The sequence below is a fragment of the Nannobrachium achirus genome, assembly GCF_963921795.1.
Source record: "Nannobrachium achirus genome assembly, chromosome: 7".
Classification (NCBI taxonomy): Eukaryota; Metazoa; Chordata; class Actinopteri; order Myctophiformes; family Myctophidae; genus Nannobrachium; species Nannobrachium achirus.
In genome coordinates this window covers 35,764,203-35,786,393 of record NC_137816.1, presented here as the reverse complement: position 1 = coordinate 35,786,393, position 22,191 = coordinate 35,764,203, and the positions used below count along the sequence as shown (strand labels likewise).

Genomic DNA, 22,191 nt, shown 5'->3' with positions numbered 1-22,191 from the left:
TGTTGCTGTCTCATCTGTATTTCACATATCTCGAGAACCGTCTGATGCAGCAGCAGCACCATTCATATTTGTGATGGCCTTGAAGTCTTTGGGCACACTAAAAAGGATGCCGGCTATATAATTTGATTGCTCAAAGCCGATATTGCACAGAGTACATACAGTCTATAATCCAGACACCAAGCTACCCTATCCCCCTCTGTATTGCTTTCATAGTATGGGTCTTTTTTCCTTATCTTATTATCTTTAGCTTTATTATTGTTATGTTATGTTGATGTTACAGCAGACCGTATTACCACACTTGCATTTACAGTAGTTGCTCGTATCTGTATGAGTGACAAATAAACCTTCTTGATTCTTGGTAGCCTATATGAAAAAAGGTATTTTGTTATTTGTCATATTTTCTGAACAATCATGACAACTCTTTCAAACAATCTTGTAGTGCCACAGATTGGTACCAATCTTTTCATCTGCAAACATTTCAGCAACGTTTGCAAATGGTAACATATTATTAGAGGTCTTATTTTAAAGTATCAGTACATGTCAATATCTATTTACAGCTTCAGCCATATAGCATAGCCAAATTTAACATAGGCCTAACCATTTTCCCCCCAATTGAATCACACCACTTTAATGACGTCATAAAATCATATCCACCATACCGCAACACTGTGGGTGTGGCTAACCTTAACTAGGTCACAACCCACCTGAAAACCTTAACAGGTGGGTGTGGCTAGCCTGCTTCTAGACCATAGACCCCGCCCACTCTCAGAGTGCGTGAGCTGAGTCTGAAATCAGGCTAGGGTGTGGCCACTTAAAAACACAACTTTAACACTTTCTGTACCCTATCATGTTTTAGGGGGTAAAAGATCATGTCACCCCGTCTTTAAGGTGTATTAGAATGCAGCAGTAGCAGGCCTGGATAATATACATTTAATCAAAAAAGGCTGTAGCAGATTCCATTACTGTCTGTCTTTTGCTCTTAATTGAAATGTTCTGTGAACTGAAAGGCTTGAAATTGATAGTGGCAGAATTCATTTTAATTCAATTTGCACAACAACTTTCCTGCCACAGAAGGGTGGTGTAAACAAATGCAACATAGATTGTTGGAGCTCATGTGCTCCCCACATCTGATTTAAAATGACACAGATGCTTTCCCAGTTTTAATGGTTAAAAGAGTTTGGGTTGGCTAATATAATATGGGAGGTTATTCCAGGTGTCCTAAGGGTTCATATGGCATAACCATAAGCATGTCTGAAATGTACAGTATTTGGGCCTCGAGTAAATATCTGAATGACTGGTATCCAGTGTAAAGGTTTTAGAACTGGTGTAATGTAGTCGTCATTTCCTAGTTTCTTTTTTTCAGGACTCTAGCAGCGGTGTTCTGAATACGTTGCCTTGCATTTAATTTAATCCTGTGGCCAACAGACCATTTCAGTAATCTAATCTATCAGAAACAAAACAAAGCAAGGCATGTAAAGCATTACTAGGTATTGCTTGGACAATATTACCCTAACTCTTGCATCTTTTTAATTTGATAGTAAGCTGATGAAATTACAGGTGTGATATGAATGTTAAAACCTAAATCTATGTCCAGGACAATGCCAAGATCTCTAACTTGACTCATATAGTTAGGAGAGATCTCTAACTTGACTCATATAGTTAGGAGAGATCTCTAACTTGACTCATAATATGAGTCAAGTTAGAGAACTATATTATAGTTAGGAGAGATAGGGACTCAATGTGGGAGTCGACATACTGTCTTTCTTTCTGTGGTATCATCTCTAATTATCTGGAAATAATCTGGCCGTATCCAGTAATTAATCTGTTCCACACAGTGACTCAAAAATTCAACAAGAAAATAGTTGCAATCAGGTATAATATATAGTATATACAGTATACATACAGTATATACTGTATATAACACAAATAAGACATTCTTGCATTCTTGGTTCCAAGGCAGGCGATACCTATACAGATCAATTCATGCAAAGACCACCCGCTTCAAAGACAGTTTTTACCCTACAGCTATACGAACTCTGAACTCCCTCAGTACCCCACTCCCTCTCCCCCCTCACACTAGCTAAATGGTTGTCTGTCCTTTTCTGTTTTCATGTTTTTATTGTTGGTAGTGGTAATGGTGTAAATGTACTTGTTTTGTTCCTTGTTTTTGTCAGAGCTGCAACACATTATGTACTGAAACCAAATACCACCAACCTGGTTGTGTGGCAATAAAAGTAACTTTAACTTGAACTATGTTTCAAAAACCATAGGACTGAGATATGGAACAGTTGATCTACCTGACAAACAAACAAATAGATGTGTCAGATCTGAAAACGTAATTCCTGTCCATGGACGTTCCGGGCTGGTGGAGATAATTAAGACACAGGCAAAGGTATAAGGAAATAAACATGGATAAAAGAGGCAATAAAAATGATTAAAAGGCCTTGACATAAAAATAGTTTATCAGAAGTGATATAAAAGATGACACTGACTTTGCTAGTAGCCTTAAATCCTTCTTAAAGCTGTTCGAGAGCCCAGGTGCCCGTATGGCGAAACCCAATCGATGATGCAGCAAGTTTTAGGAGCAACCTCAGTTGGAGCCCTATCTGAGGATCAGACTCATGCGGGTTCAACATATTAATTGCTACCGCCAGGTCGCAGTTACTATCAAAACCTCCACCGCCTGTCTGTCCGTCAGTCAGTCAGTCAGTCAGTCAGTCAGTCAGTCAGTCAGTAAGTACGTCACGTCACGTCACACTTTTGCCCTGCTCATATCTCCGCCATCGTTGCCCCTATCCATGTGAAATTTTCCACACACACTCCTTGTCTGCCAATCCACAACCTCCACCCTTCCAGGGACCCCCAGGGATCCCCGCCAAAAAGCAAAAAAAACGACGAAATGACATCGTTGCCCCTATCCATGTGACATTTTCCACACACAATCCTTGTCTGCCAATCCACAACTTCCACCCTTCCAGGAACCCCCGCAGCTCCAGGGACCCCCAGGGACCCCCGCCAAAAAGCAAAAAAACGACCAAATGACGCCCCCAAATCGTCTGCTCACCGCATTGCTCTGCTACAGACAAAGAGATGTCTACACACATCTCATCAACATGGATCATCTCTTTTCTCGCATGCCCCTCTTCTAGCGCCACCATGAGGCCGGTTCTTGCAAAACACATTTACGGACACAGATCCTACAATTTTTGCCCTAAAATCACGCAAATCGGTACACGGTATGTCAACACTCATGTCTTCAACATGGATCTGTCCCATATAGCGCCACCATCAGGCCGATTTTCTTTAACACATTTTTGTCTCCACCAGCCGAAGGCTGAGGGAGAGTATGTTTTCCCCTCCGTCCGTCCGTCCGTCCGTCCGTCCGTCCGTCCGTCCGTCCGTGCGTGCGTGCGTGCGTCCGTGCGTCCTCGCAGTTTGTGAGCAGCTAATCTCAGTCACCGTTGGCCCGATCGCTGCCAAACTGAGCACACACACTCCCTGGATGCCAATCTAGAACCTCTGCCCCACATTTTTCAAATCAGCCTCATGGTGGCGCTATAACAGGCCGATTTGTGTGGCCAGGTTGTTACCAGCTAATCTCCGGCGCCGTTGGCCCGATCGCTGCCAAACTGAGCACACACACTCCCTGGATGCTAATTCAGAACCTCTGCCCCACATTTTTTAAATCAGCCTCATGGTGGCGCTATAACAGGCCGATTTGTGTGGCCTGGTGGAGACCTGTGCTCGGAAGAGCACTGCTTCTAGTTTGACCTAAAATCACGCTGCGACCTGACGGTTGCTTATCTCCCGATTAGGGAGTCTTACTGGTATTAAATATAACTGGAGCCTGGCCTGGCAAGGATTTAAAAGTCATCAGTAAAATCTTGAAATCAATTCTGAAACTCACTAACAACCAGTGAAGAGAAGCTAGGATGGGTGTAATATGGTCACCTATCTTATAATGTGTTAATAATATAGTGGCAGAATTTTACACCAGTTGAAGCCTTTTTATTGAGCCCAGAGTACAGGGAATTGCAGTCATCTAAGCGTGACGAAAGGAAAGCATGAATGACCTTCGGCTTGGAGTACAGTCATTTTAGTCAAAGTAAAAGTCAAATATAGTTTTCACAAGGGTGAGTGTGAAGTTTTTCCTCTACTTTTCAACACGAATGCCAATTGAGTTTGTTAATTATCTGGTAATAACGAGAAGTCAAAATTATACTGCCCTGGTCCTTTAAGTCCGAGAGTGGATGGCACATAGATTCAATAAGTGGCTCTTATGCTGGATAGTAAGAGGTCTCACAGGCACCATTCAATAGCTTTAGCAAAGTGTAACAGAAGCAGAAATGGTTCTGGGGGCAGGCAGTAAATTGACAGTCCAAATTTAATTAGAACGCAGCCGTGGATCCATTGGAGTAGACTCTGAATGAATACAGAACATGGGTTGATGGAGGATGAATCATTTGGCCAGCCTTGAGCTAGTGTGCACTGTACAAATATACTATACTTGTGTGTGTATGAGTAAGCATGTTGGGTTTGTGTTTAATGGGTGAGGTGTAATGGCAGAGGTCAAAACAGGTGCCTTATTTCATAAATGGAATGTGAAGGCGAGTACTGAGTCGTACTTGACAGGCTCACACATTCTGCCTGAGGGACATGATGACACCAATTAACACGAGTGTAAGGTTTAGTCGATGCGATGTCTTAATCAATTTCAAGGCTCCTTCTGACTTGTTAGATTCTTAGTTTCCTACCTAGACAGACAGACAGACAGACAGACAGACAGACAGATACCACATCCTCGCATTTAGACAGAGAGACAAACAGACAGACAGACAGACAGACAGACAGACAGATGGATGGATGGATGGATGGATGGGTGGAGGGTGGGTGATAGACAGACAGACAGACAGACAGACAGACAGACAGACAGACAGACAGACAGACAGACACACACAGACTGTGTAGGTGTGTGACAGACACAGAAATGTGTAATATCCAGCTTCATTATGTTCATTATGGTTTTGTCTCAAACCAACCAAAGGGAAAAAAAACAAAAACTATATAATTGGAAATATCTCTCCTTGTCAATTAAATATTTGATTTGTTTAGTTGACAAATAGACAACATCGCATGTAAGGAAATATGAGATATTTATCATTCATTCCCCTTTTCACACAGTAGTAGTACAAGGCATTCGTGTGTGCTTTTAAAAGGTCAGAGATTAATTTTGGGTGTAGTGGGTTCACCTATGACGTGAGGCCTGAATGGAGGTATCTGAAAATATGCAGCGTAGGACTTGTGACTATGGCAACACCAGCAAGCATTTGAGACCAGAGCATTGCTTTGATACGCTCTGAGAAAATAATTAAACGTGACATTTAACCACAAATTGAGTGTTTCACAGTGCAGTAAACGTATATTTCCACACCCACACATGCGGTTGTTTTACTATTGTTTTACACAATCAGTTTTCCTATTAAATTGTTCTCTTCATCTCTATTTGACTTGCCATACGGAATCAGTGAAGAAAAGCTTTGTCTTGATTTCTCTCTACACAGTAAAATAGTGTTCATTGAACTCAGAGAGCATACAAATGTAACCAAAGGGTCCTGTACATACTAGTATACATTTGGTTACATTTGCACACTTTCTTGAATTAAAGGAATAATCAGGATTTACTTGTGTGGGCCTAATATTCCCTATTGTCAGAGAGTGTAGGAATGTAACCGAATGGACCCATGGGGGTCCATTTGGTTACATTTGTATATACTCAAAGTGACACTCAGTATTTCAATGTGTATGCCTAGGCTATTCCCAGTTTGTGTCTGACAAATCATAAGTCTTCCAGTGTTAGCTCTGCTTTCTCTGCTCCGCACACTTGTAGCTCACCTGCAGCAGCAGCAGAGCGAGCGAACAGACAGCCCGTCCTCCCGGGATCCAAGGATCCGTTCAGAGATTCTGCACTTCTGACAAGCTGCTTATTCTAGCCATATGGTTTTCAAAACTCTCCTGACTCCCTCCATCCTACCAAGCTTATTTCTTTCTGCCAAGAACACATCTCCATCCGCTCAGTTCTGTCTCTCTCGGTGTCGGCACAGAGAATAATGTGACAATGCATGTTAATGTTTCTCTCATTGCCTTTCTCCCGAGAGGCAGACTCCTCAATTATTGATCGCCATGGGATCGGCTAACATAGGCACAAAACAAATATGGCAATGAAAAAAATACAAATAAAGAAAATAACACAACACTACTACCAGTAAGACTCCCTAATCGGGAGATAAGCGACCGTAGGTGGCTGATCTCCACAAATAGGGCAAACATTTGTTTTTCCAAAATCTTCCTGATCCATGTTGATGACATGAGTGTAGACATGCTGTGTAGTGATATTCGTGATTTTAGGGCAAAAACTGTAGGAGCAGTGTCCAAAAATGTGTTTTAGAAATCGGCCTGAAGGTGGCGCTAGAATAGGGCCATGTGAGAAATGAGGGGTGGGGTGTCCGCGTTGCCTTGGCGGACGAATAGGTACCGGCCCCGGCTCTCCCGGACGCTCCTAGCCCGAGTTACGGGATTTTATGTGCGCTGCAGTGCACTTTTGCATCCGTTCTGGAGCACCAGGAGTCGGTGGTCCCCGGGAATTCACCGTGAGCAGCCCCGTTGCGGTGGTCATTTGGTCATTTTTGCACATTTGGTCATTTTTTACATCTGGGGGTCCCCCAGGGACCTGGGGGTCCCTGGGGCTCCGGGGGTCCTTGGAGGTTGTAGTTTGGCAGGCAAGGAGTGTGTGTGCAAAATCTGGCATGGATCGGGTCAACGGTTGCGGAGATATGAGCAGGGAAAAAGTGTGACGTCTGACGTGTGACCACATTTGGTCATTTTTTACACCTGGGGGTCCCTGGGGCTCCGGGGGTCCTTGGAGGTTGTAGTTTGGCAGTCAAGGAGTCTGTGTGCAAAATCCGGCATGGATCGGGTCAACGGTTGCGGAGATATGAGCAGGGCAAAAGTGTGACTGACGGACTGACGGACTGACTGACTGACGCACAGACAGCCGGTGGAGGTTTTGGTAGTAAATGCGACCTACGGTCGCAATAATGCCTATATATAACTATATTATTACTACTAATATTATTATATTATATCATATAGCCTATGGCATAACTTATTTTTTATTATTAAAGATAAGTGATTTTTCTTTGTTAAATTAAGTGTTCAATACAGTAGCTCTATGTTCTGATTCTGATAGTAATCATTGCTAGAGTGTCAATCCAACCATTACTTTATGTTGGTTACAGACAGACAAGCAAAATGGGGTGAAAACATAACATCATAGGCAACTGTAATGAGGAAAAAAGAGGCTGCATGGTTAGTTGAATGTTGAATACAAAACTCCTGGTGCATAACTGTCAAATTATACAGTGGGTCTTTGATCACACAACTCCCCTAAAATCCATTGAAATGCAAGGGGCTGTAACTGATGAAGGAAAAATAAGAAGATTTAAAACTATATTCATTACGGTCAAGCTATCAAACTTACTACAACCCAAAGACAAGCATGGGGTGCATTACTACTTTATGTTTATTAAGACTTTGATGTCTACAATTAACTGTGAGTCAAATGCCCTCACAAAGTGTTGTGTTTGAATTGTAATAGCTATTCTGAACTCTTGCCTATGACACATATTCTAACAAAAAACTAATACTGAAACTAAACTTAAACTAGTCTGAACATTTCTAAACAATAAAAAATAAACTGAAAAAAGCAAACTCACACTGTAAACAAACAGTGACATGAAAATGAAAGCAAATGAAAACGCCAAACTATAATAACTCTGTTACAAAGCAGAAATGAATAGTCCAAGATGCAAAAGTGTGATGCATCTGACCAGCAAGTAATCAGAGATACCCTTCTAATTTGGCATGAATCTGAAATTTGGGTTTTCGTAAATTTAAGATGGAATATGGATAATAGGATATGAATCTTTTTATAAATGTCAAGTCTAATCTAAAAGAAAATCAGTTAAAATGTGTGCAGACATAAATATCCATATTGCATATATTAAGATGTGTTGGCGTGCAGGCCTTGGAATGGAAGTGGGATTCCAATGTATATTTAATGGCATGGTTTGCCTGGGCCTGCTTGTCTGTGAATGGTAATGAGGACTGACATATCGAAAACAGACTGTAGCGTGGTCTGTTTTCAACATGTCACTGTGCCACTCCCTTTCTCCCTTGGTACATACAGCAGTTAGGACAGAAATAAGATCCTGATGAACACTTAACCAGTTAAACCCTGTACACTGTACTTCGCTGACTGGGGTCCCACGCCCTAGGGGTCTTTTTGGAGCTGTGTGGAGCTCCCTATACATGGCCGTGTGTGTATCCGTCCGTCTATGTATGTGGGTATGTATGTGTTCCGTATGTAGCCTCAAGAATGTGGTAGTACCTTTTATGACCACACATGTTAAGGGAGGGGCGCTGTTTTCAACTGCAATACACACACACACACACACACACACACACACACACACACACACAGCTCCACTTCGAACAGAGGTTCGATTTTTTCTTCTACACCAAATATCTTTGCCGAAAACAGCCGCTCTGCAAACTTGTAGATTGTCTATTTTCGGCAAATCTTTGCCTACTTTGCTATGGGTGGGTTCATGCTAGGGTTCATGTATTCATGCGTGGATACGTAAACCTACAAACATAAATAGAAAGACACTTCAATCCTCTCATCTCCATCAGTTATTTGACTTTTATTTATAATAAATATCTGGCATATTTACATTTAGAAAATTATCCATTATTTTTTTATACTAATGGGTTGGCATTTTCTCAAAACTGTACAGCTCAATCGCATAATAAACTACAAACCTGAGACACTAGAATGAAAAGGATTACAGCAGGAAACAGGTCATAACGTTTGCTACATAGTAGCCATCGTGAACAAAGTACAAAAAAACCTATTGGACCCAAAACACTTTCAAGTCAACAAAAAAAAACTATATTTATCACAAAATATACTAAATATACAGCATTGTCAAATCTGGCAATGCAATTTAACAGCCGATGGCTGTGCTCATCGTGTAGTCAAAACAAAAATGTTTAACATTTATTATGTGATGTCAACATATTATCAGAAGACATCATGGTGCTAAAAATGACTTCAACCATGCACTGTTTTGTTTCCCTCTCACACTCTTCTCTCATCCCTTTACACACATAAATATGCCAGGCACACACGGACACACACACCATGTTTACGCTCTGAAAACACGAATGCACACGCACGCACGTACGCACGCACGCACGCACGCACGCACGCACGCACGCACGCACGCACGCACGCACGCACGCACGCACGCACGCACGCACGCACGCACGCACGCACACACACACACACACACACACACACACACACACACACACACACACACACACAGCTCAGCTCAGCTGCTGACTCTAGTCCAGTGTGCTATCCAGTGTACATTGCAAGACTCCATCATAGTGAACTGCTGAGCAGTGTATTAGTGATAGACCATTTCTGTCCAGTGCATTTCTGGAGAGCCAGCTGGTATCCAAACTCACTGTCACTGTTCACCACCAGCTCAAGGCATCGCTTTGACTTCTTGTTCTGAATGGATCCTCCCTGAAAGAAGATAAAAACAAATTATGGATGGATCAAATTATAATGCACCTCTCCCAGACAATGCTTTGTGAGGCTTCTTCAAATCTGTACCATTGTGAACGGATATAGCGATGTGAGTCACGAATGTCACGAAAGAATCAAGGAGCTTATTTGACTCACTCACTCACTCATACAGGTAAAAAAACTATTGTGTGTGGCATGCTTCAAGACTGTGCTAACATCAATACAATACACAACAAGATAATGATAGTAGTGGACTGTAATAAAATACAAGAGGGGCGCCCGCTGGCCTGGTGGTCAAGGCGCATACCACATACTAGGCTATGATGCCTGCTGGCGTTGCCGGTTCGATTCCCGATCCGGACGACTTTGCCACATGACATTCCCCATCTCTCTCCCTGTTTCCTGTCAGTCTACTGTCCTATCAAATAAAGGCATAAAAAGCCCAAAATCAAATCCTAAAAAAAATAATAATAATACAAGAAAATAAGAAAAATAAGATAAAAAGGTTAAAAGGTTCATGTAAGACACACTCACACCATCATACGATCTGCTAGTTTTGCTCCACAACCCCGGCATACCATCTATACTATAATTTTGCGAATGTCTGTCTGAGTGAGTGAGTGAGTGAGTGAGTGTCTGTCTGTCTGAAACAGCGTTTCTCCTCAGTGGCTGGAGCAATTGATCTGAAATCGCATCACCATTAGCATATGAACACACCTGACATAACTGTGAAGCCCGTTTGTCACTTTCACAAATCGTATGCTGTATATTAGCATTTTTATGGTGTATCTACTATCTATTCTGCATCTAGCATGAGGCACATCTATTCTGCATCTAGCTTGAGGCAAAATGTTTAACCAGCTCTGTGTGTGTGTGTGTGTGTGTGTGTGTGTGTGTGTGTGTGTGTGTGCAGGCAGGCGGGTGTGTGTGCAGGCGGGTGTGTGTGCAGGCGGGTGGGCGGGCGGGCGGGCGGGGGGGGGGGGGGGAACAGTATCTCTGTAGCCATTAAACGAAACGGGTATTTCTTACATTGATGCTCCTACATATTATCATGCAAGCACCAGTTAAAGTTACTTTCCATCCCTCATATACTGTATGCACAGTGCACATCCCATAACCCACACACTGCACATCATTTTGGAGCTCATATCTTTGAACGGGTAAGGGCTAGTGTGTATAAATTAAGCATAGGCCAATAGGACTATGCTATGTTTAAGAATGTTCACATATATAACAACATGCCCAATATAGGGACGCCATGGTAAATGTGGTTAACAAGAACCCAAAGCTCAGTGACCTTTAGGTTGATTCTCCACAGTGACTTTGTTCTCAGGTCTACCTGATATCATCAACGTGCTAGTCTCCAGGAAAACAAACAACAATCAATTTGCCACTGCAGAGACACACTCGCTATAGGAACCAAAGATTTTCAGATTGGCTGCACAGATTCTTCCCCACACACAACATGCTCTACTTCGTCATACTTCAGTGTCACACAAAAGCAGCAAAAATAGCTGATCTACAAGCTCACAACGTAGATTATTAACAAAGCGTTTTCGCCCGACAACGACAGAATTCTACTTGATCAGAGAGAACCCCAACACAATAAAATGCCATATTTCTGCAGTCTCTGCTGTAGCAATGGTGGGATTTCTTTTTTTAAGTGGCCGTTATGATAACACATATCATTTGAAATCCCGTACTAGAAGATTCAGAAGGTAACAGCTGGGACAGAATGACGAAACGGAATGATAATAACGGTTTGATTTGTACTGACAGCCAGGGCATGTAGAGGAAAGAACAAAATACATAATTTAAAATGAAAACAATGTCCAGCAGCTGATGAGTGACAAACTCAATATGACATAGAGTCTGATGAGAATCCTGCTAGAATCTCAATTGAGAGAGCACAAAGGCGGACTAGCAAACATTCCAGCTTCTTCTGGCAAAATGATTATTATTATTATTATTTTTGACAAGTAAACTTAGGGCAATAAGCAATCAATAGTCAATACTACATAGTATAAATGAGTAACGCTCGGTCCAATAATGTGAGAGCAACATACAGCCCAAGGCCAGTCACATAGAGCCTGATTCATGATGACATTCAGCAGATGCTCTTCTCCAGAGTGAAAGTGCAAGTTTGGAGTGTCTTGTCAGCTTCTCGTCAACAATACAGGTGCTACAAAGTAACTATGAACAAGTAAACAACATATCGTTGCTGCCGGGAGATACCTTGGATTTATTTATTGATATACATTGTCCAATTCTATACTTTGTTTGTGTCGTTGTTGTGCTAAATCTTTCAAAAATGTTCACCTATAATCTTACAATAAATGCGAGAAGTCTCTGCGTGCGTGTGTGCGTGCGTGTGTAGGATGAAAGGGGTTTGTCTGTGGGTTTGATAAATATTGTAGCAATCAAAAAACACTCCCCAAAAAACTAAGATTTTCATCAAAAATGCAATGATTTTTCTATGTAATTTCAAAATCTAAGAAATTCCATAGATTAGAAAACAAATGTTTAACAAGTAGTGAAGATAGCCGATCTGCTGTTTTCACTAGTCTGGGTCTAATTTCTCTTTTGGGTCTCAAGCTAAAAAGTTTGGGAACCACTGTTTTAGAACCAGCTCAATTTGGTCTTATATCATTTTCATCAGAGAGTTTCTTTTCTATCTAATAACATCATTATCTAATAATATAAAACATAATTTAGTGTCTGTTATGGCCCCTCAAAAGCGTTATCATGGAATATCAGTATGTGGAATTCTGCATCTACTGTATATGGACTATCTTTAAAGGAAACCAAATGTTGACTGCAAATGTAACCAGGGAGTGATAGATAGCAGCGATTTGAGTGTTTATTAGTGTGGTTGCCATAGTACTTATAGGACTTTATTCCATCTTCCATGGTCTCCTAAACTCTTTTTGCCGCGCTACTCCTCCCACAGTTTTGGTGGCACGCACTTGGGACATATGTCAAATCGACCGGCTTCATCGGGACACACATGCCGCGTGCATTTTGCTAAGAGATACATTATATAGTTTAATTTATATAAATGTATTAGTGAATTAATTTTCTCCATTGACTTTAATGAAAATGTTAACTTTGACCAAATATGGAGATGGCTGACATCATAGATGTCTGACATCATATACCACATCATATGTACATATATGGACTTCCCAAGATATTGGCTTAATATTGATGACATCAGGGATCTCCATATATGGGCATAAAAGGGACAAGGACTGACACAGAGATCTCCATATATGGCCATTAATGTATTAGTGAATTAATTTTCCCCATTGACTTGAATGGTGAAAATTCAAATGTAAGACGAAATTAATTTGCAAAATTCGTGTCACGGCATCCACACTTGCAATTTCCAATTGTATCTTTCTAGTTTTATATGTGCACTTATGTGTCCCTAATGAATGCCAGAGTTGTTGCTGTTTCCATTTGAGAAAAATGCATTTCAGAAATGTTGCAGACGTGCCATTAATAATTAAGCCCGTACTCCAGTGCGGTTATATGTCCCACCCTTTACATGTTAAATTATAAAATACTACGTCAAGTAACCATTTAGACTGCCACTCTTTTAAAATATGATACATAAAATATCAAGCAAACAAAACCTTTCACACTTGGGGTATTCTGTAGTACAACCACATTCTTAAAACATATATGTGGTTAAGTCTATTACATGGCTAAAAGAACAATGTACAGTGGAATGTAATATACCACCACAAATTAGGTGTTTATTGAACAACAAACATAAAATAGCTATATAAGCTCCAATAGGTCAAATCTATTTGACTAGCATGACATTTCTATGGCTGACAGTATTGTATTTGTCTTTCATAACAAACAGTGAGCAAATTAAAGCAAGTCTCCAACCGCACAGTTTGGTGCTGTGGCTGTTGCTATGGCAAAATTGCAACCAATGACAAAGCCTGTCTCCTAATAACAATAGAGAGAATCGTTATGATTTATTTACTCTTCATTTTGTGGGTTTGCAGGAATGTGGAGAACTCTGTGACCCATGAAAGTCCCTTTCAGTCTGTGTGCCCCATGTCAGCCCTTAATGAGGGAAGCTCAGGCAGGTCAAGCAGCCAGTCATGCTTTTAAATGCCCCCTGAAGAGGACCCAATCTGTTTCAACAATCGTCCTTACAGGCTCATTTGCAAATGACCACATTTTATGGTTGCACATAATGACTCTGAACCGTGTTTTCCGTATATCCCGTCGGGCATGCAGTGTTGATTTAGCAGACTAACCTTTTTTCACTGGCTAAATCTAAATAAGAACTAAATAAAAACTAAGCTATGATGTCTAAAACTAAGACTAAATACCGGTATATTGACAATTTTGTCAACAAGTAAAAACTAGACTAACATTTTAGGGAGGGACTAGTGAAGAAGAGATCCAGTAGAACTAAAAGACAAGTCATTTTATTTGGTTGCACTTGGGCTGAAAATAGCAGATCTACAAGCTAACAACGTTTTGAGCTTGTACTGTAAATCTGCTATTTTCAGCATGCAAACAAAAGCGTTAAATCAGATTACTATGCCATCATGGCACCGCCAAAATACACTTTTGTTGATAAAATAAACTTTAGACTTAATCGACTAAAATCTAAAATCTTACTAAATGTAATGTTATTCAAAAGACTATGACTAAAACTAAATCTAAATTGGCTGTCAAAATCAACACTACCATTGGGATGGGGTTTCCAACTGCCCAGAGTAAGTACCATGTGGCTATGGTCAATGGGATGGGTTGTGTTGTGCTTCTCTTGGTCAATATGGTTTCTCACCTGAGTGAAGAGCCAGTGGAGCTTCATCCTCTTGGCTGCGGCGTAGCTGCACTCAATAAGACGTGGTCGGCTATTGACGTCCACCAGGCACTTATTGTCATCATCATCAATGGTAGGACTGAGGACCCCGATGTGTAAATGCTGAGTACTGGTGTAGTAAACATTCTGGAACCACACAAGAACATCCAGTACTGATTACACCCTGCATTGTGTCAGTGTGGCAAATCCAGCCCACCAGAAGGTGACATTTAGTAATGGCCCTTGTGTTTTTATGCAGATCTATGGGAAATGAATGAATAATGACCTAGTTGTGGTGGGTTGTTTGAATGGATTTTATGTATTTTTGAGTGGTAGTGTGTAGGTATGAGTATACTCATACGCCTTGTATGAGTAGCAACAGCTGCAATACTGCTGGGTGACCAAGTGGAACAGAATAATTCACATAGTTTAACACTGCTCAAAGGCACCGCTCACTTCACACTGGTTGTGATTTTAATTATTTGTCTATATTTTGGCAGCAGCAATATTACATTATGGTCTGAGAAACCAATGGGTTGCCTGTTGCCTCTGGGTTTGATACTCTTGAGATGGCATTGACACGTAGTAAGCCAATTTATTCATACTACAGCTATCAGGATTGAACTGTGCACAGGCATTTGCAGGAAATGAAGTACAGTAAACAGCTCATTATTTATTCACGAATGGTGCATATAAATTGACCAGTCAACAGGAAATTGCTAATTGCACCCACTCTGGTGTAATCATTAATATTTGCCTTTTTCAAGGGCACTTCTTCTGTGTGTCATTAGCCAACAAACCCTGATGATAGTTTCAAGGAACAAAAGACATGTGTGTGGAAGGAACAGAATCAGCAGTGTGTTTTGGGGCATGTGTCGTGACAGAGACAGGTTCAGGGGCGTGTTCAGATTCTAATGATTGTACAGTATATGTCTTGTCCATAATACTAATACCAGTAAGACTCCCTAATCGGGAGATAAGCGACCTTGGCGGCCGAATAGGTACATGCCCCGGCTCTCCCGGACGCTCCTAGCCCGAGTTACGGCATTTTATGTGAGCTGCAGTGGAGGGGGTCCTCCACTGGGGGCGCCACCACTTTTGCATCCGTTCTGGAGCACCAGGAGTGGGTGGTCCCCAGGAATTCCCCGTGAGCAGCCCCGTTGGGGTGGTCATTTGGTCATTTTTGCACATTTGGTCATTTTTTACACCTGGGGGTCCCCGAGGGACCTGGGGGTCCCTGGAGCTCCGGGGGTCCTTGGAGGTTGTAGTTTGCCAGGTAAGGAGTGAGTGTGCAAAATGTGGCATGGATGGGTGCAACGGTTGTGGAGATATGAGCAGGGCAAAAGTGTGACGTGTGACGTGTGACGGACTCACTCACAGACAGACAGCCTGTGGAGGTTTTGGTAGTAAATGCGACCTATGGTCGCAATAAAAAAATACTAGAAGCAAAGTATCAGCTGGCTGGAGAGCTACAGTAGATGACCATCAGTTGATTGTGGGTTGGGAGATTACACTTAACTAGGGCTGCAACTATCATTCAATACTTTTTAGATTAATCGAATAATCAAGAAGTGCATTTGTTTTTTATGATAATGTTTGTATATCAACAAATCTATGAACAGGTTAAGTCCTATTATATAGTTTGTCATATATCGTGCAAAAATAGGTGTCGTATAGCTGATCTACAAGCTCTAACAAACACTCGAGAGAGCCGAGAGAAAAAGTTAATGAGATAAACTACAAAAACAGCTCATTTTCTTTCATTCTTTGTTATTCTTAGAGAAGATTCATAAGGCAATTATATTTTCTAGTTCTCAGGATATGATGCAGACTTGTATCTGTCTTTTGGGTTTGTTTGAATGTGTGAAGTGTTCCGAGAAGGCCAGCGTCTGCAAGCTTTTACAGCTTATTTGAGGTCCTTATTACAGACGTCTCTCCAGTTTTAATTTGCACGTTGGCATAAACATCAATGCAGATGCAATGAGTATGAAGCATCTCTGACAGATAATGTGACTGTAAGCTTTTAGTCTCACTATATAATATTGGACCACTTTACACCTGTCAGAGCAAGGCGATAGAAAAAATAAACCAATCTCCTCAGGCATAATACGATCTAGAGATCAATAACAGTTTAAAGGAAGCAAAGGCAAGAGAAGGTAAACAATATATAAGGTGTGCCAATAACTGAGGAAAGTGATTTAATTGGAAATAATAGAAGAATTGCTTTGTAATAAAGGGTAAAAACACAGAACTCCGCTTTTTAAAACAGCGTATTTGTGTGATGACAGTGACACATAATGATCTACAGTAAGCCGAGATCAATCTGTCAGCATGACCCAGATAGAGTGTCGGGGGGATACGTGTTGTTATCAACTCCACTGAGCCCCCTGAATCAGAAGCTCATGTTTATCAGGAGAATGTTAACGTAGACCTTTTCCAATTATGGATAAAAGCGCAAGTGAAGTACACTGAATAAAGAACATCTCTGCATAACATTTACAGAAATGCAATGCAGTCTACTAACTGAAAATCAATAAGAAATGGACTATCTTCAATAAAATAAATGACGTTGAAAACAAAAGGTTGAAAACAAATAGGCCACTTTGTTCTATAAAATCTGTGGTTAAAGGAATAGTTCTATATAAGTCAACACACATGCACATACATGCACGCACGCACGCACGCACGCACGCACGCACGCACGCACGCACGCACGCACGCACGCACGCACGCACGCACGCACGCACGCACACACACACACACACACACACACACACACACACACACACACACACACACACACACACAAAAAAAAACACTTGCTTTGTCTCTTTTGTGGTGCAGGGAACCAAATCCCTGAAGATCCAATTCCATCGTCTTGAGAAAGGTGTTTGTGACCGAAACGGCTGCCTTTTTTTAAATAAATCAATGCAGAGGTCAAAAGTGTCTGAGGGAATTGACTTTTTTCTCTTGTAAAGGAATTCTGTCATTATCGACTCACCCCCTTGACAGCTGAAAGATAAATAAAGTTTCTATGTCCACACAGCACACTAGGAGTTTGCAAGCAAAACTTGGTAGGAACTTTCTCCAAAACAACGGACAGCAATGGCAAACCTGGGCCATTGTTAAGAATTCCAAAAAGAGCAATGAAGCCACAAGGGCGTGTCCACAATGACAGAATTGAGATTTATGGGTGAAGTATTGATTTAACTTCTGTATACTTCCTTGTATAACTAGTAGTGAAACGTGTTCACAGTTGTGAGTGCGTAGATCTACTATTTTCAAATATGTTGCCTATTATAGCCAAATTAGAGACACCAGTTTGAAAGTGGTAAAGACGTAAGCATCTTTAATTACAGTAAATGAGCAATACTGTAATAGGTTGCATTTAAAAAAAAGGAATGTTTCCATAAACAGAAGACCCCTGCTTTTATATGTAATGCAGGTCTTAGGGTAATCAAATCCCAAAGTAGACACACATACAGTGCCCTATATCAAGAGTAGAAAGCAGCAGAGTGGAACGTTTCCCTGTGTGGAATAGGCTAGGAAGCAAACAAAGGAGTGATATATTAATATTGGATGACATTGGAGGCAGTGACATGGCTTTGAGATGACTAAGGGGTGTTCTAACCTGAGGTGTCATCCCATGACAAAGGTACAGGATGGGAACGTTGTCAGTGTCTGGTCCCTGGTCTAGACACAGGTCATTCTTCAGAGAGTTCTTCAGCTGAAGGACAAAGTCACACACGCACACACACGCACGCACGCACGCACGCATGCACGCACGCACGCAGACACACACACACACACACACACACACACACACACACACACACACACACACAACACACACAACACACACACACGCACGCACACATGCAGTCACTCACGCACACACACACACACACACACACACACACACACACACACACACACACACACACACACACACACACACACACACACACATGCACGCAGTCACACACGCACACACAAAATGATTTGCTTTGAGATCAGAGTCACTTGTGTGTCACATATACAGGTTTCATTGTAAGTGTCACTTTAAAATGCATCTATGGTGTCAACTTAGATTCAGTCAAATGAGACTGAATATGCATGCAAACGCATGAAAGTTCTGTATATCATGCTGCATTACAATAAGGCCATTTTGTATGAACTGCCTTCTTATTTATGTTCTCCACTGAATCTTACACCTAAGTGTTTTTAACCTTTCGATCCCATGGTAAATTTATGTACGTTATTACTCGAACTCGCACAGTCATTGGTGAAAGTGCTTTTAATGTTTTATCATCCTCATTTTGGTGTGAGCTACAGAGTCATCTCAAACTACATACATTTAAACACGTGGAAGATTATCAGGATTAAGGACTACTTGAATGCTGAATGTTCTGTTATTGAATGCTAAATCAGTTATTGTTATTGTTTTTTTTTTACTTACATTTTATTATAATTTATCATGAAACAGCACAAGACACACGACAAACAAGTACAGTAGACATCAAATATTGCAAGACATCATCTTATATGAAATAAAAAGACAAATGCTGTTCTATGTTAAATTATGGTTTATATGTTTCTTTTGACATGATGTTGTTATTATTTATGTTGCTGCTTTATGACATTTCTTTTACATGAAACTGTTAAAGGCCTGTGAAAAGCTATGCTAAACTGTATTCTTATTTTATGCTGTTGTCTTGACCAGGACTCCCTTGTAAAAGAGATTCTGAATCTCAATGGGACTACTCCTGGTTAAGCGATGGTGAAATAAAAAATCGAACCTCTGTTCGAAGTGGAGCTGTGTGTGTGTGTGTGTGTGTGTGTGTGTGTGTGTGTGTGTGTGTGTGTGTGTGTGTGTGTGTGTGTGTATTGCAGTTGATGCTCAGGGCAGGCTAGACTCAACAGCACCTCTCTGGTCACCCAGGGTTACTACATACAGGCTACATACAGACCCACAGACCCACCCACCCACATACCCACATACCCACCCACATACCTATACACACGGCCACGTATAGGGAGCTTGTGTTCCACACAGCTCCAAAAACAAGAAAAAGAAAATTGCACATTGCTATGATTAATTCCCTAGCTTTTCAGTATCACATCCTCTAAGTTTAAGGGACGGACTCCGGAAACCATGTGCCTTTTTCAGCTCTTCAAAACGAAGAAATCATCTTAGACAACAGGCACCAAGCTAACAGTTGGGGAGCAGACATCACACGGCTGTTGCCATCAGTATTTATAGTTTTATTAGACCACAATTGACAGCAGACACCTGTTCCTGCTTGTTACTTGTGCATACGTGAGTATCTTGGCTATTCATTTTTGATAAGTCCAATTTCTCAGCACTCCAACAAGTCAAAAGTTAAAACACCCCCTCTCTCTCTCTCTCTCTCTCTCTCTCTGTGTGTGTGTGTGTGTGTGTGTGTGTGTGTGTGTGTGTGTGTGTGTGTGTGTGTGTGTGTGTGTGTGTGTGTGTGTGTGTGTCTTTCTCTCTCTCTCCACCTTCTCCCCCTCGCTCCCTAGTTAACTCACGTGGGTGGAAGGGCTCTCCACCTTTGTCTATTGAGAGACCACTAGAACTCAGAGCCAAAGAATCCAGAGACAACCCCTCTCACCCCAGACCACTCAGGCACACTAGCACATGGACTACTATGTTGTACAGTACTGAACCATGACATATGAAGAAGGTTAACCGTTGTTAAATTAATTTACGGTACATTCACTTATATTCCCTAGTGATGGACTGTAGACATAACGATACTACCGGTACATTATATCAGTCTCATATTCACTGTAGATAGGCTTTATGTACAGTATTATCCTTTCATAGGAGACAGATTTAAATACATGCATATATTCACTGGTGATATACTTGCCTGAGGATATTTATTAATTTAATATACACAGTGGTATATTCATTCAGTCAGACCAAGCGCAGATATAATGTATAGTGCTAGACTCTAAGACTATTTTCTTTTTTAGATGTTAATCTTATCTCTCTACACTTACAGCATCTGTACCTACGGTATTCTGTGTTTCACACTTACTGCTGCTACGACACCCGAATCGCTCCAATGGGATCAATAAACAGTTGATCTTATCTTTTTTTTTTAAGTAAACCATCCAACCATCCCACCTCAATTCCTAGACTGACCAACATAATGATCCCTTTCTCAGCCTAATGTGAACAATTGATTCGTTTTTCAGTCAAATCTGTAGTATTCATCAGTTTTCCAGCCTATTCGGTAATCCTAAACTGAACATGGCTGCCATTCTAGTGCTGTGCAATGAGGTCAAGGACTGCCATGATTGGCAAGCCCTAACATGATGATTGGCAATGCCTAACAAACAGAGTAATGAGGACAACAAAGTCTGAGAAATAATTTTAATAAGGCTGACCCATTTTCTCATCGCAACAACCCTTTCTAGATTTATAGGAGGAAACCAAGCAGAAAATGAGGAGAGCAGAGCAGTGAGGGCTGAGCCGTGGTTTGTGTGGCTGTGTATACAGTATACAGCCACATTGTAGATATACAATTGTTTGGGAATAACATGAAACAGCAAATTGTATCTGCTGCTGATGTGTCCTGTTTTTGTGAAACAAATTAAAAGCTTCTCTCTTCAGCCTACTGTATCTTCTCTAACCTATTTAGTTGCACACCCTTTGAGACGGGACACTATATACAGTAAGTCTTATCAGACATAGTGCTGACAAACAATACTATATATACACAAAGGAGCAATTTCAAGAACAATGTGTGCACTACATTATCTTGCACAACCTCCTTGCATAAATTGTGCTGCTAGAGTTCACCACATAATACTGACTGCTATTTGCACTGTGTACTGCCTTATTTAAGTTATTTATCCTTAAACTGCATGTATATATGTATGTATATATGTATGTATGTATGTATATCTTCTGTCGCTAATGTATTAATGCATTATTTTTCTGTATATTTTAATTGTTGGCTGCAACATTCCACCTATACCTCAATAACCACGGAAGGTACAATTTTAACATCGCAATGTTGTGAAGAAAAAAGAGCTGAGCCGGAAGTCAAAGCTCTCTGTCTACCGAGCAATCTTCGTTCCTACTCTCAATTATGGTCATGAAGTGTGGGTCATGACCGAAAGTATAAGGTCACGAGTACAATCGGCCGAAATGAGTTTTCTCAGACTGGTGGCTGGTATCTCCCTTAGAGAGTTCAGTCACCCGAGAGAGACTTGGAGTAGAACCGCTACTCCTACACTTGGAAAGGAGTCAGCTTAGGTGGTTCGGGCATCTACTATGGATGCCTCCCGAGTGTCTTCCTAGGAAGGTCTTCGATGCACGTCCCACTGGGAGGAGACCCCATGGCAGACTAAAGACCAGATGGAAGGATTATATCTCCACACTGGCCTGGCAACACCTCTGTATACTCCTGGACGGAGAGGAGGATGTTGCTCAGGATAGGGAACTCTGGAAATCTCAGTTGGAACTGTTATCCCCGCGACCTGATTCCGGATAAGCGGTTGAAGATGGATGGATGGATGGATGTTGTGTATGTCCTCGGTCCCAGGGTGTAATTCTAAATTGTATATACTATACCCTATGGTAATTCAACCACACTAGGTTTTACACTTTAATAGATTCATCATTTATTATTTACTCCTACAAGTTGTAACTTAGACC

The 22,191-nt window shown here is 41.2% G+C and overlaps 1 protein-coding gene across 1 annotated transcript in view; it reads right to left on the bottom strand.

Annotated features, from left to right (window-relative positions):
- Window positions 1-9,508: 9,508 nt before the first annotated feature.
- galnt18b (UDP-N-acetyl-alpha-D-galactosamine:polypeptide N-acetylgalactosaminyltransferase 18b) overlaps window positions 9,509-22,191 on the bottom strand; it is a gene marked incomplete at its 3' end in the record, with an annotated part of 87,510 nt that continues 74,827 nt past the window's right edge. The window contains exons 9-11 of the mRNA XM_080729557.1: window positions 18,127-18,222; window positions 14,478-14,642; window positions 9,509-9,655 (exon numbers count right to left, since the gene is read on the bottom strand). Of these exons, the coding sequence (XP_080585683.1) occupies window positions 9,509-9,655; window positions 14,478-14,642; window positions 18,127-18,222 (408 nt within the window). The remainder of the gene's footprint in view (window positions 9,656-14,477; window positions 14,643-18,126; window positions 18,223-22,191) is intronic.